Source organism: Eubalaena glacialis, chromosome 8 (genome assembly GCF_028564815.1).
Source record: "Eubalaena glacialis isolate mEubGla1 chromosome 8, mEubGla1.1.hap2.+ XY, whole genome shotgun sequence".
NCBI classification, from domain to species: Eukaryota; Metazoa; Chordata; class Mammalia; order Artiodactyla; family Balaenidae; genus Eubalaena; species Eubalaena glacialis.
In genome coordinates, this window is record NC_083723.1 from 26,408,562 (window position 1) to 26,425,063 (window position 16,502).

Consider the following 16,502-nt stretch of genomic DNA (forward strand, 5'->3'; position numbering starts at 1 on the left):
ACATTAAAGTTTGAGAAACACTGGCCTACATTGCTTGTTAAATACATCTCCTTGGGCAAGTTAAAGGAATCCTCAAAAACCCAGCCTCCTCATTGAAAAATGAGACTAATAATGGTGTCTAGAGCACAGCATTATTGTGAGAAATAATCAGATAATGCTACTTGGTAAACACTCAGTAAGATCTAACTGGCATTAAATTTTATCATCTACCTCAAATTTGTATATTCAAGATATTTTCCAATATATTTATGTAATTACATTGGTACCCCACCCAGATAAATTAAAGCTCCTTTAATCCAGAAGTCTGTCTGAGTATAAGCCTCCAACAAAATAGAAGTAAATTAATAATGCCATCTTGCATTCATTTACAATACAATGCAGCACCTGTTTTTCAATTAGACTCGAAATATTTCTCTTCCAAATAATGTATTTTATTTTCATAGAATCAAAAAAGTTAAATAAAGAATCTAGTTTGAAAACAAACATGAATCCTTCTCCCTCACATAAAATCTAACTAATTCTACATTTAATTAGTCATTGTGTTTTCTGTGTTCTGCCATCACGTGCTTAAGATAGTCACTGATCGCACAGGACTCAAATAATGCACCAGGTGTCTAGACCTTCAATTCCAAATGATAAAAAAGAAAGTCTCATTAGGCTCCCATTTTAATCCAATTAAGGCAAGATACATCCTACTTCATTCTATGACCTTTTCCAAAGGACTGTGATGTCCAGATTACCTGCTTCCTACATCTGGAGAAAAAAATGTAAGCTGATAAAAATCAAGGTAAATGGAATCATTTTCAGTTGTCATTAGTGAATATTAATCACTTAAGTAGAAAGTACCTAATTTCTATTAGATAAACTTTTAATGAAAACATATTTACATCCATAAATGATGCTTTAAAAGGGTATTCACATATCCATAATTGAAGATAATAATGCTTTGAATCTTCCAGTCATGAAAGTTTACCTTACCATTTATACATTTCTTAAAAACTGTTTCATAGAATACCTTAATAGACTTTTCTCCAAAGAAGACATACAGATGGCCAGCAGGCACAAGAAAAAATGCTCAGCATTACTAATTATTAGAGAAATGCAAATCAAAACTACAATGAGGTACCATCTCACACCAATCAAAATGGCCACCATTAAAAAGTCTGCAAATAACAAATGCTGGAGAGGGTGTGGAGAAAAGGGAACCCTCCTACACTGTTGGTGGGAGTGTAAGTTGGTGTAGCCACTATGGAAAACAGTATGGAAGTTCCTCAGAAAACTCAAAACAGAGTTACCATATGATCCAGCAATCCCACTCCTGGGCATATACACAGACGAAACTATAATTCAAAAAGATACAGGCACCCCTATGTTCATAGCAGCACTATTCACAATAGCCAAGACATGAAAACAACCTAAAAGTCCATTGACAGATGAAGAAGATGTGGTACATATATACAATGGAATACTACTCAGCCATAAAAAGGAACAAAATAATGCCATATGCAGCAACAAAGATGCAACTAAAGGTTATCATACTAAGTGAAGTAAAGTCAGAAAGAGAAAGACAAATACCATATGATATCACTTACATGTGGAATCTAAAATACGGCATAAATGAACCTATCTACAAACCAGAAACAGACTCACAGACATAGACAACAGACCTGTGGTTGCCAAGGGGCAGGAGGGAAGGGAGAGGGATAGACTGGGAGTTTGGAGTTAGTAGAGGCAAACTATTACATTTAGAATGGATAAACAACAAGGTCCTACTGTAGAGCACAGGGAACTATACCCAGTCTGCTGGGATAAACCATAATGGAAAAGAATACTCAAAAAAGGGTATATATGTGTATGACTGAGCCACTTTGCTGTACAGCAGAAATTAGCACAACACTGTAAATCAACTATATGTCAATTAAAAAGAAATTAAGTGTTTCAACTTCTGGCAATATGGCATACCAAATATTCCAAAGGCCCCTCCTATTTCAACAAGATCCTGGATATTTTAAGAAACATAAAAATGTATAAGGGGGCTTCCCTGGTGGCGCAGTGGTTGAGAGTCTGCCTGCTAATGCAGGGGACACGGGTTCAAGCCCTGGTCTGGGAAGATCCCACATGCCGCGGAGCAACTGGGCCCATGAGCCACAACTGCTGAGCCTGCACCTCTGGAGCCTGTGCCCCGCAACGGGAGGGGCCGCGATAGTGAGAGGCCCGCGCACCGCGATGAAGAGTGGCCCCCGCACCACGATGAAGAGTAGCCCCCGCTTGCCGCAACTAGAGAAAGCCCTCGCACGAAACAAAGACCCAACACAGCTAAAAATAAATAAATAAATAAATAAATAAAGTAGCTATTAAAAAAAAAAAAAATGTATAAGGGCCAAAAAAAAACAAGACAATTTCTGAGTGCCAAGATATATATATAATACATTAAGCTAAAAATCTGAGCTGTAAGTGATAAGCAAACAGAGAATTCAGAGTTATCCTGGAACAAACACCTGTAACAGTGCTGAGATCTGTAGAATAAGAGGCGCTAAACTTCAGCTCCAGCATCACCTCTAACAAAAGATGCATAAGAACTTTATGAAGAAATTTTTAAACTTTATTAAATGGCATTGAAGTAGCTAAGTGGAAAGAATATCATGTTTATCAATAGAAAGACAAAATATCATAATGATATCAATTCTTCCAAATTTGGTCTGAGTCAACACAATACCATTCAAAATCCCAGTAAAGAATTTTTTGCGTAATAGCATGCTGAATCTAAAATTTAGATACAGTATGAAGGTTCAAGAATACTCAAGATCCTTTTGAAGAGGAACATGGTGAGAAGGTGTGTCTACCAGCTTGATAAACGGGCTTCACCGGGGGAAGGTAAACTATTTAATAAATGGCCCCAGGAAAACTGATTAGAAAAAAAATTAATTTGTATTGCAACTTAAAACTATATACTAAGGCTTCCCTGGTGGCTCAGTGGTTAAGAATCTGCCTGCCAATGCAGGGGACATGGGTTCGAGGCCTGGTCCGGGAAGATCCCACATGCCCTGGAGCAACTAAACCCATGCACCACAACTACTGAGCCTGCGCTCTAGAACCTGTGAGCCACAACTACTGAGCCCACGTGCCACAACTACTGAAGCCCGCTCACCCTAGAGCCCATGTTCTGCAACAAGAGAAGCCACCGCAATGAGAAGCCCACGTACCACAACGAAGAGTAGCCCCCGCTTGCCATAACTAGAGAAAGCCGCACACAGCAACGAAGAACCAAAGCAGACAAAAATAAATAAATAAATTTATAAAATTATTTTAAAAAACTGTGTACTAATATTAGCTGCAGGTGGGTTAAATAAATCTGAAAGAAATGGAACCTTTTAGAATACTTAAAAAATATTTATAACCTCAGGGTAGGGAAGGCTTTCTTAAACAAAACACACCCCAAAATACTAATAATTTTTTTAAAGTTGACTTTGCATCAAAATTGAGAACTTACTTTATCAAAATATACCATAAAGACAATGAAAAGACAAGTCACAAACTGGAAAAAGATATTTGCATCACATGTAACTTAAATAAATTACCATCAAGAATAGATAAGTTACAAATCAATTTAAACAATTAAAATGTGCAAAAGGTATGAAGAGATATGTCACTGATGAGGAAACAAGAATGGTCAGTGAATATAAAACAAGATGTCCACCTCATTAGTAATAAGCAGAGGTACCATTTGGTACCCATTTGGTTACCTATAATTAAGAAGTCTGATATTGCCACTTATCGGCCAGAATATGGACCAATGAGGACTCAAATACTGCTAGTGGAGGTCTAAATTGATACAACTATTTGGGAAAATCATTGTCATACTTGTATAAAGGTGATTTTGTGAATACCCTACAGTCAGGTAATTCTACTGTCACGTACTGACCCTACAGATATTCTTGCACGTGTGTACCAGGAGACTTGTTCCAAGAAAATGTAGCCATCCTGTTCATGGTAGCACCTATCTGGAAACAATCCAAATAATAATTTACCAGCAGGGAATAAATGAATAAATTAAGATATATCCTCAGAAAATAGTATTTTACCATGAATAAAAATGAATTAAAGCTAAGCACAAACATCTAGATAAATCATGCAAACATAATGTTGACAGAAGAATGCAAGTGGCTGATGACTACATACAGCATAATGTGATTTTAATAAAGCTGATAAACAAGCAAGCTAACACATGTTTAGCAAAACATTTATGTGAGGTACAGCTACTTTTAGAGAGCAAAGAAATGAGTAATGAAATGTCTAGCGTATTGGCTACCTCTGGCAGGGAGGCAGGGTGATGAGATAGGAAAGTACTACAAAGGCAGCTTTAAGGACGCTGGCAATATTCATGGGTTTTACACTGTATGATCGATTTAAACATGATTATTATGCATCATAACTTATCTATGTATAAAAAGATGTATGTACCAATTAAATTACGATTTCTCTGTATTTAAATCACCTAATATAAAAAAATAAACTAATAATTAGATATAAGCTAACTCATTATTTGGTGTTCACAGTGAAATCATGATCTCATCTTTTATGAACATTATCATTGAACACAGTTTCTCAGGGAAAGAAAGCATACTAAAGAAAACCTCCAAATAAAACATGAAAGATAAATAATAAATGAGTAATGGAAAATAATAAACTGAGCAGATACAATTTAAACTCACCACCAGGGCTTTGGATCTGTTGCTCAGAAGTTTCTCAATATCCCTGGCTGCAATTTCCACCAGCTGGCGTGCATTATTTGGTTCCACAGTATACAAATCTTGGTATTTCTCATAAATCTGTATGAAGGGAAAATAAAATTAATAAGAACAATAATTGCTTATTTGGCTCCTAAATGCTCATTAGAATGTATTTAAAACCATAAACAACTGATTTGAAGGGCAACCCCTTTCCTTTCTTCATCCTGATCTTTTCTGAGTTTAGGTGTGTCTGAAATATATATATATATAAATATCAATTTGCTGTAAGACCACAAGCTCACCAAAATAGTGTGTCATGTTAACAGGTTGTAAAACATCTTGTACCACAGTGGTTTGTGTATGCAATTTTGTGACCTGAAGTTGTACCCCCAACCTCAAAACCTGGTATTAACTGCTTTCAGCATTTTAAAGAAAGAGGGAGGCCATTCTAGAAAACAGAAGGAGAATTTAAGCACAGGAGGTCAAACCTGGAGGATGTGTGCAGTGAACAAAGGTCGGGGGAAGGGGAATGCGATACTGTGACGAGGGAGACTTGCACTTTTTCCCTCGCTGCAATCACTGAGGCTAAAGACTATGCTGCTAAGCTTTATGACCAGAAAGAGAGACTTGGAGAATGAAACCCTTCCCCTGCTCAGCTTCACCCTGGTGACACAGGGAGCTTCATTTCACAGAGAAGAGGAAGGTCACTGAGCTCTACATTAAAGTTTGGTTAAAGCTGTAACAGTATAAACATTTTTATTATGAAACTGAATTTTTTTGTTTAACTCACCAAATAAAACTATACTGAAAGTAAGCTAGACAGCAATAGGAAAACAACTACGTTTCTGGCTCACATCAGTGTTTATGGAAGGAATTCCCCAGAGTGGCAATAAGATGCACCTGGTTTACCAAGCGTGTACTCTCCTGGCAAGAGAGGAAGAATTAAAGAAAGGAGGGAGAAAAAAAAAAAAAAAAAAAAGCAGTGACTGTGTTTGTGACTGGAGGGCTGAGCTGAGAAGGAAATCCCTTATGCATCCAACAGATGGGTTGCACATGCATGACTAAACCATCTTTGAAAGCCAGGGACTGGCAGGTTTCTACCGTCTTATGAGAAGTGAAACCAGGCACAAGCAGGAACCAGTTCAACCCTGCTTTTAACTGGCATAACGCCAGCCTTCTGTGTTACTACCAACAGGTTCTATAGCCTGTTCCCAGCTGAGCATGGATGCTGCTGGTGAACACTGGTTTCAAAAGGACACAAATACATATGCTAATATTTTTTTTTAAGTATTTTGGTTTTACATGAAGTTATACATTTTTATTTAAGTGATTAAAAACATACCAATATTTTAATTAATAAATTAAAAACAATTAACTATAATTAAATTAATAAACTAATCAATAGTTTTTTTAAGATTTCAATCAAACTCTTACTGCTAAAATTATCCTTTTCAAACCGTGAGGCTTTTCTCACACTTGTTTGAATTTTGACCTTGTAGGTTTTCATTCCAACTATTCAAGGCACAGTAATTTAGTCATATAAAATTCCCATATTTAGTTTCATTCAGGATTCCTGCATATTACTGGATTGCTTCTGCTTTCTTCTACTGATGAGTAGATTATTGAGTCCTGTTTTTAAAGACCCAGGTTATCCATGAAGAACTCCCTCCAACCCAAGGCTGCCTATTTCATTTCAGCCTAAAATGCCATACAGGAACATGTACTCCTGAATAGATTAATTGATTTTGGAGTACAAACAGATAAACCTCAACATCACTTTAACTGATCCAGGATATTTAGTTCTTTGCAGCAAAACGGATATAGCTAATTGGTGTGAAAGGCAGTTGTGCTTTGTACCATTAATATCTTGTCCATTTCTGTCTGAATTCTAACCTCCTTCCTGTGGTATAGGAACTCGAATAGAATTGAGAGTTGGTAAAGATTAGGTCAGGACGCACAATCTCTACTTCGCATTATATACTACAGTTAATGGCATTTATTAGTCATTATCTATGTATGCCAGACACATTACAGGTGCTATAAAGAATGAATGAATTATAAATCAGAAGAAACAATTTTACTTCAAGTATATGTATATTTTCTCAAATAGATATAGAATATTCTCACAAGTTCTGTTTATAGTGTAATTTTTAAATGCGTCGAAAATAAAAAATAAGGTCTAGGTTGCAAATAAACTATAATAAATAAAGGAAAGGAAGCTTAAGTCTAGATTCCCAATGTAAATATCCTACTGTATACTTTTTTATGTATAAAACCACATCTGAAATGTTTTCTTTGTAATAAAAATGAATCAGAATCACATAACTGCCCCCACCAAAAGAACTGGACCTTGCTTCTGGTTTCAAAGAATGCAATATTCTTTTTTGTTGCATGAGATACTGTGAAGGCTCTCAAAAAGTCTCCTGGTGTATGGTTAGTAAACAATTTTCAGAGTAGAACGTTTCACATGGATGTTTAAGATGACATATTTCCATAATTCACAGATATTTATAATTCTTTCCACCACTAAAATAAACCACATTTCTACAATATTTAACATGTTAACATACGAATATTTTAAACAGAGTCTAAAGTATCTTTTCTTTTCCTCTTCCTAGCTGTTTTTTCCTTTTTAAAAAATTAATTATCTGCTTTACCATTTTACCCAATGTTTTTCCTGCAAGAAAAACAGCATGGTGGAAATAATATGAGTTTCTGGCACCAGATAGAGCTCAATTCAAATCACATGTCAACTCCTCACACACTATGTGACATTGGCTTCCATTTCTTCTACTAGAAAGAACGCAGCACATAAAGAGAATTCAAGACAGGATCTTTTTCCTCCTGACTGATATATTAATATGCTTTAATTTTTTGTATAGTTCAAATCTTCTCACTGCCACCCTTGACACTAGTTTTGACAAAAAGAATACCTGTTGCTTGTACATTCTTTCTTTCCTACAATCTTAATTAACTGGCTTTAATGTTATTTCACTACTAAATTCACAGGCCAAGTTTTGCTGTGATGAAAACAGAGACTATGGTTTCCCTACCCTTTTCACTGGAAACTTCTAAGTCTCTTTGCTCTAAATAAGTCCATGGTTTTTCAGAATAATACATTTAAAAATTACTTCATACGTAATATCTAAAAAGTGACATCACTCATTGATATAATCGCTTAGTAAACATACCTAAAGAAATGTTTCAGAAGTCATAATACTTAGTATTACACCATGGAATTATGCCATGAAATAATACCAATACCCCAGAGGTGTTTACTAAAAGCTAGATAGGCTTCCAAGTTTTGGATGACCTAGACGATTATATTAGCAATCACATTCAGGCAGCTACTTTGAGGTGTTTCACATACATCATTTACTCACTTTAAGAAATCTAAAAAATACCTTTAATTAACCAATTGTATTAGTGAGAACAGTAGGTTTCAGGCTTTGGAATATCAGAGTGGAGGGAGTTTAAATCCCATTTCACATCATTCAGGAGCAAACCACTGCCTAGAGCAGCAGGCGACATGATAATGTGTCACGTTTAGGTAAAGGGAGTCTGCAGTGCCACTGTGGGCCCCGGACCTTCCTTGGCTTCAGCAGGATGTAGAGAAATAGGAAAGCCCCTTAGGATGAACAAGAAAGGTAGCTGAGAATTAAGGATCAGTATGTCTGCTAGGAGACCGTCTCGGTGCGGGTTCAGGGGGATCCTAATGCAGAGACAAAGATGGACAGTGGGAAGCAGAGGTCCAGCTGAAGGACGGTGGTGACAATCATCCAGAGCTGAGGCACCCTACACAGGCTGGAGAGACTGGCCGAGTTCTTAGCAGCAATTACATTAATAACCATATCAAGAGAACAGAAGAGAGCAAATACGCCAGATATCTTGCCACATAAGTTTCCCCTTGCACCCAGATGCCCAGGAGAAAAGTTAAAAAAATCAGAGAATATTGAAAGAGAGTTGGAACTTAGAATTTATTGAATACATAATTGACCACAAGAGGCTGTTTTAAACTGAAAGAGACTAACCTTGAAATGCTGAGACTAATTTTTTTCCCCTCCTGGGAGAGAGAATGGCAGCCCATGGTAAGTTAAGTTCCCTAAAGAGAAACAAAGTCAAATTTCTGCATATTAAATTTTAAATATGAAAATTTTGACAGCCCCTTCCCTCAGTGCTTTTACATTTACTTCCCTCCAATGGAACTTGTCCTGGACAAGCCATCAAGACCTCTGCCATCTTTCTGAAGGAAGTTTCTCCTTGGACAGCCCCTGATGAAACAGGAGTTTCCTTACAAAGGGGTAGCAATATTCTAATATAAGACCTTGCCCTTGGCCCCTACCTAATTGCATCAGGGCATATCAGACCCTGAAGCAGCTAATTTCTGAATTAATGGCCTGTGAGGAGTCAGGTACAAAGGATCCATATAAGCAAGGATAATATATTGAACCAATCAGATTCTCCCACCATAGGATGACAGTTGGATGGATCGAGGGCAGAAGCAGCATGAAAAGTGAAAAGAGGAAAGGAGGAAAACAGTCTTCAGATACTATTGAGTGACATAAGTGATGGCTGTGGTAGGTAGAATAATGACCTTCCAAAGATACTCACATCCTAATCTCTAGAACCTGTGACTATGCTGTTACATGGCAAAGGGGAATTAAGTTTGCAGAAGTTTTGCTAATCAGCTGCACTTAAAGAGATTATCCTGTATTGTCCTGGTGAGTACAATGTAATCACAAAGGTCCTAAAAATGGAAGAGGAAAATGTAACCATGCAACAGAAAACCAGAGAGGTGGCAGCGTGAGAAGAAATCAGCCCCTGTTGCTGGCTTTCAAGAGGGAGGAAAGGGGCCATGAGCCAAGGAGAGGACTTCTGATCTATAGCATTGTAACATAATAAATCTGTGTTATGCCAATAAATATATAGTAATTTGTCACACTAACAAGAGAAAACTAACACAGTGAGTTAGCTGTGAAGAGCCCCCAGCTGAGAGGCAAACAATACTCAGCCTTTGGGGCTGCCTTGGCTCTGGACCTTCCCTTCCACTGCCCAAACTATCTTCTAAATGCCTTGAATTCTTGCTGAAACCCAGGCTCTTCCTGAGTTCCCTTAAATGAACTACCTTTATTTTTCTTTTACGGGTAGTTCTATGATACACTCCCCAAGTGATTCACTCTGCCGAAAACTAAAAATGTTAAGAAGCATTTTTGTAAGTTGTGATTAACATTATTTATTAATTACTACTTTGCATGTCCATTTCATTAGTCGCCAGATTCATTTCACTGAAATGAAAAATGAGCTCTAGTGTGAGAAATGTACAATTTCTGTTAGACTTTATGATATAATGAAATTATCTCAGGATTCCCATTATAACCTTCATAATTGTGTAGGATTCTGAAAAGAAATTTTAGACAGAAGAGCTAAAAATATAAAGAATAGATGGCACACTGTACAAAAATATATATGAATTGGGTGAATAAATGTGATTCCACCTTATAATAATGAAAGGTGGGATTAAGAGAAAATGTTACAATATAACCCTCATCATCATTCTAACTTCACTATCTTTATTGGCTAAATTCATGTAACTTCAATACTAATGCAGGCAGGAAAAGAGATTCACTGTCCCCTCAACTGCTTTAGATATTCACAAAATCAGTTTTACTTTTAGTTGAACTTTCCAATGTGGGATGGTTTGGTTTTTTTCTTTTTCTTTATTAAGTGTTCCATGGGCTTTTGAAATACATGTTCCCTAGCAACTTAGAATGTCTTGTTTCTAAAAGATGCATTAACACAAAAATATGATATAATTTTCTTTCTTGGTCACTTTCAAGGATGAAAGTTCCCTTAAGAAATTTTACAATTCAAAAGTAAAATCTTGGGCTGCCCTGGTGGCACAGTGGTTGGGAATCCGCCTGCCAATGCAGGGGACGCGGGTTCGAGCCCTGGTCCGGGAGGATCCCACATGCCGCCGAGCAATTGAGCCCGTGCGCCAGGGCTGCTGAGCCTGCGCTCTGGAGCCTGCGAGCCACATCTACTGAAGCCGGCGTGCCACAACCGCTGAAGCCCATGCGTCTGGAGCCTGTGCTCCGCAGCGGGAGAGGCCACCACAGCGAGAGGCCTGGGCAGTGCAACGGGGATTAGCTCCCGCTCGCCGCAATTAGAGAGGGCCCGCATGCAGCAAAGAAGACCCAACACAGCCAAAATTAAAATAAATAAATTTATTTAAAAAAATAAATAAAGTCTTCCTTTTAATTTATCATAAATCTCATCATCATCTAAGCTGGCCAACACAGAGAGATGTTGAGATATGGGAAGAGCCCTTTATCTAAGGTAAAGAGTAACTAGTGACACTAAATCTGAATTGATGTTGGAATATATTTTACCAAAAACAAAGAATAAAAAACAACACCTACCTTCCTCCTTTGAAAATTAGCTGAATTTTAAAAAGTGAACTTTGCCATAAAAAATATGCAGTGTTTCCTAGTTAACCCCTAAGCTCTTCAAACTCTCTCCTCTTCCCCTTTGATTAAAAAAGTGAATAACGCAATCTCTTTAAACAAAAGTCAAGCTTTTAAAATGCATTAGTTCTATTATACTGTCAGTTACGTCAGCTAACACAGTTGGGTAAAAAAGGAATGCCAACACCAACTGCTGAAATATATTAATCCAATACAGTTTGCGTAAATTTATGAAGATATAAGCACTCGTCTCATAAGATGAAAGGCATTATATTAACATCATTAAAAGAATCAGATCTGATAGTCTACAACTTCATTTTAGGTAAATTACAGCACTCCCCCCTTTTTTTTCTTTCCCCAATAACCTAGTTTTTTGGTTTTTGTTTTTAATTGGGGTATACTTGCTTTACAATGTTGTGTTAGTGTCTGCTGTACAATGAAGTGAATCAGCTATACATACACATATATCCCCTCCCTCTTGGACCTCCCTACCCCACCATACTACCTTTGAAATTTTTATAGCTTCAGATTTCTATTTTGCTACCTTTAAGCATATGCAAACATCATCTAACCTATAAGTATCATGTTTATTATGTATTTCCTACTTCTCTTAACCACAATGTTAGTGTCAAGAGGACAGAGACTTTTGCCCATTTTGTTCACTGGTACAGTCCAGCACATAGTATAGTGCCTGGCATGCAGTGAGCACTCAGTAAATACTGATGGCATGAATGACTGAATGGACAGTGACACTGGTACTATGTCAGGCTTTTCTAGGAATGTGAATGCTTACTATAACGAGGGCTTCCTTGCATTTTAAAATCAATATCTACTCTGAACCAAAAACAAACGATGCTACGTAAGGACCTATGCAGTTACATAACTAAATATAAACACAACACCTAAATGATAATTAGATTCTAATAATAAATACACAAAATAAGGAAATGATCAATATGAGGAAGAGTATTAGAGGTATAGAAAATTGTGTTGTCAGAATTCAGAGGAAATTAAATCACATGGGTTATGATAGTCAAAAACAGGGTAAAAGATGGTATTACAGCCACGCTTCAGATGCAATGTGCATTAATAAGGAGAGAAAGAAATCTGAATGTGTGTGATACAAGGAATTATTGGACAATATTGAAAAGCAAATTGAGATACTATTATGAAGAGCTATAAAATTCAGGGTATTGGTTTGTATTTTACTATGGAGTCAACGCCAAGCTGTTTTAGACTGACTCCTAGCTCAGAACTTCCAGTGCCTATTACAGCAATTAGTACATAGGAAGAATTCAAACTATAACATAGGCTTGTTTACTACAAACATCATCCGAATATATATATACACACACACACACACACATACATATATATACACACGTAATTATGTACATATATGCACATACGCATATACAATATGTCTTGTTCTCAGATTTACAGTGCATGCTTTTCCTGTGATAACTACATTGAACAGGCATTCTAACATCAAACACAAGGGTTTGATAATACTTTCCCTACTCCTTCTATTCATTCTATTTGATATGATATAGCTTCTTAGCTGGGACAGCATCATGTTTCAAATGGGACATTATCTTGAGGAAGATTATTTAGGAAGAACTAAGTCAGAATTGATGACCCTTCCACAGCATATACTACTACTTGCCCTAGGTCCTAGTAACAAGAATTTGATGGTGACACTTTTGAGGAACATACTAAAAATGTAAGAAGGAACAGAACAAGTGACAACCATAAACATGCCTGTTCACTTTCTCCATACTACACATAGGAACAGGTGATTATTTTTAACCAAAAATACAAGCGAAATACTAGGGGTCATTGCTGGAATGCAGAAAATAATTCTAACAAAGACTAAGGAGAGCATGAAAAAGATTCACATCAAGAATTCTTCAGTTTTTAGGTTGGAGACATCTCACACATATGGTAAGTTTTAAGTTTCTCTTAGAATACTTAGAATTAAAACAACAAAAATATTAAGAATATTAAGATATGTATAAAAGCTACCTACTTGGCTTTTTGTTTGTCTTTAATTCCAGAAGTAACTTATTAAACTATCTTGTTTCCCTTTAAATATCTGGAGCTGTATATGAATTGTTTATGTATTTTGACCAGAAAATGCATATGCAATTAAAAGTAAAAGAGATCATACTAGATTTTATTAAAATTAAATTAAAAAATAATTAACCATAGGCTGAGTGAGTGGCTTGTTTAATGTCCCTAACCCCAAACGACCTAAATTCATTTCACTGCCAACAAAAGAATTTTAAAAAGCAGCAGTTCAATTTGCCCTTAACCATCATACCTTATTAACAAATGGCTTTTCTAAAGTAAAATTGCTAGGTATCAACGCTGAGATGCAATTTTTTACAACTTTGTATTCATTTAAAGAATTTCAGACATTTATTCTTACCTCAAATTCTTCAGTTTTTCTAGAGCTGTTTTGCAACCTCAGCACTATGGACATTTTCACCAGATAATTCTTTGTTGTGGGGTGACGCCCTGTGCACTATGGGATGTTTAGCAGCATCCTCAGCCTCTATACACTAGATGCCAGGAGCACTCACCCCCTCTCCCTCCAGCTGTGATAATCACAGATGTTCCCAAGTATTGACAAATGTCTCCTGGGGGACAAAACTGCCCTCAGCTGAGAACCACTGCTCTAGATATAAAGACATTAATGAAGTCTTCAGGAAAAAAAAGCAGCAGCTCTATGTTGCATATTGATAGTGCACAGTAGCAAATAATGAATGGTCTTTTATGCCATTCATCTTCATCCTAGAGAAGAAGCCAACACTTGGCTACATCATTTATGAGTTTGTAGCTTCCCTTTCCTCTGTGCAGCTCACAGGCAAGAAAAGAGCATAGCCACTACCCATCACTCTCTCTGTAATTAGTATTACCAAACCATCTGATTTCTATTTGGGGAAATAATAACTAATAATTTATCCTTCAAGTGCGAACATAACTTAAAGTGTTAATTATTGATTGCTAATGGAACAGATTTGTAAGGTAAAAAAATTTTTAATAGTCTTTCACCATTCATGTTTGTGAAACAATAGTACTTCACTTAAAAATCTGTTAATAAAATACTGAAAGTCACCCTAAGATTAGAAATCCCCTTAGAGTTTATTCTGTACCTTTGAAAATGAATGTAATTAACCACTGTCTTAAAAAAATAGCTTCTTATTTAAAATCTCCAGTAGGTGGGTAAAGGGGATCCACAGTCTCTACCGACAGTACATTCTGTAGTCAAGTAGATTTCCTTCTACTAAGAAAAAAAAAAGTGCTTTTCCCCTCAAAATAATAACAATCTCAGGTTGCTGACATAACTGTGGTAACTGATTTAGTTACAACATATCATCATTGAGGGAATAAGGCAACTCTAAAACAAAACCAGAAAATATGAAATAAAAATAAATAGCTTTATTTGAAAAGTAATTATATTACCTTTATAAAATAGTTATATTACTTTTATAAAGTAACATTACTTTTACAAAAGTAATATAAATATAAAGCTACATTTTTTAAAGTAATAAGCATTTAACTTCTTCATAGCATCTATTATTGCTCTCACATTTCTTGTTACACTCCCTTTTACCCCTGTTACATTTCTATAAGGAAGGGAGAGTGTTACCATTTACCTCAGTTGACAAGCAGGTAAAGAGAAATCTAATATTATCCAGCTACTTAACAGAGTAGAAAAGAAGATTCCCCAACCCTGTTGCTGCCTCTGCATCTTGCTGATTCCCTAATCACAGTCCCCAATGATTAATTATATTCTGCTTTACAGTATCTTTTTCTGTAAACAGATTAATAGATTAAACTCTCTACCACCAAGAAAATGAATATTCTATTTACATAAAGATGGCATGACCACAATGTCAAAGTCAAAGCATCAGTCTGTTAATCCCATGAGTTACTAATGAAAAGAAATTCTTCACTTAAAACAGAAACCATTAATTATGTTATAGAAACCATTAATTATGTAAATACTAACTTAATTAAGAGCTCTGAATGCTCAATATTTAGACACATTTCATAACTACATCTTTGAGAGCATATTAAACTATGAAGGTATTGATTTCAACATAACTTTAACTTATGAAATCATAATAGTGAATCAAGAGCCAGGAAATTCTATGACAATACCTTTGAAGAATGACTCTACTTCAAAAATAAACTTCCAGGAAAAATTAATCAATAAATTTCTTAAATATTTTTACACATTCTAGCCTAACATGTTAGAAATGCAGACAGAATTTACTTTTAAGATGAAAGTCTTGGGAGGAAGAACCAACATGGTGGAGTAGAAGGACATGCTCTCACTCCCTCTTGCGAGAACACTCCCTCTTGTGAGAACACCAGAATCACAACTAACTGCTTAACAATCATCGACAGGAAGATACTGGAACTCACCAAAAAAGATACTCCACATCCAAAGACAAAGGAGAAGCCACAATGAGATGGCAGGAGGGGTCCAATCACAGTAAAATCAATTCCCATAACTGCGGGGTGGGTGACTCACAGACTGGAGAACACTTATACCACAGAAGTGCACCCACTGGAGTGAAGGTTCTGAGCCCCACGTCAAAATTCCCAACCTGGGGGTCCGGCAACGGGAGGAGGAATTCCTAGAGAAACAGACTTTGAAGCCTAGTAGGAAATGATTGCAGGACTTCGACAGGACTGGGGGAAACAGAGACTCCACTCTTGGAGGGCACACATAAACTAGTGTGCGCATCGGGACCCAGGGGGAAGGAGCAGTGACCCCAGGGGAGACTGAACCAGACCTACCTACTAGTGTTGGAGGGTCTCCTGCAGAGGTGGGGGGTAGCTGTGGCTCACCGTGGGGACAAGGACACCGACAGCAGAAGTTCGAGGACATACTCCTTAACATGAGCCCTCCCAGAGTCTGTCATTAGCCCCACCAAAGAGCCCAGTTAGGCCCCAGTGTTGGGTTCCCTCAGGCCAAACAACCAACAGGGAGGGAACACAGCCACACCCATCAGCAGTCAAGCGGACTAAAGTTTTACTGAGCTCTGCCCACCAAAGAAAGAGTCAGCTCTACCCACTACCAGTCCCTCCCATCAGGAAACTAACACAAGCCTCTTAGATAGCATCATCCACCAGAGGGCAGACAGCAGAAGCAAGAAGAATTACAATCCTGCAGCCTGTGGAACAAAAACCACATTCACAGAAAGATAGACAAGATGAAAAGGCAGAGGGCTATGTACCAGATGAAGGAACAAGATAAAACCCCAGAAAAACAACTAAATGAAGTGGAGAT

At 37.0% G+C, this 16,502-nt stretch overlaps 1 protein-coding gene across 5 annotated transcripts in view; it reads right to left on the reverse strand.

Moving 5' to 3' along the window:
- The window catches only part of CACNA2D1 (calcium voltage-gated channel auxiliary subunit alpha2delta 1), a 494,545-nt gene that overhangs the window by 378,357 nt on the left and 99,686 nt on the right, over positions 1–16,502 (reverse strand). For all 5 annotated transcript variants that reach the window (XM_061198476.1, XM_061198477.1, XM_061198475.1 and 2 more), the window contains one exon: positions 4,713–4,829. In XM_061198476.1, coding sequence (XP_061054459.1) covers positions 4,713–4,829 — 117 coding nt within the window. The remainder of the gene's footprint in view (positions 1–4,712; positions 4,830–16,502) is intronic.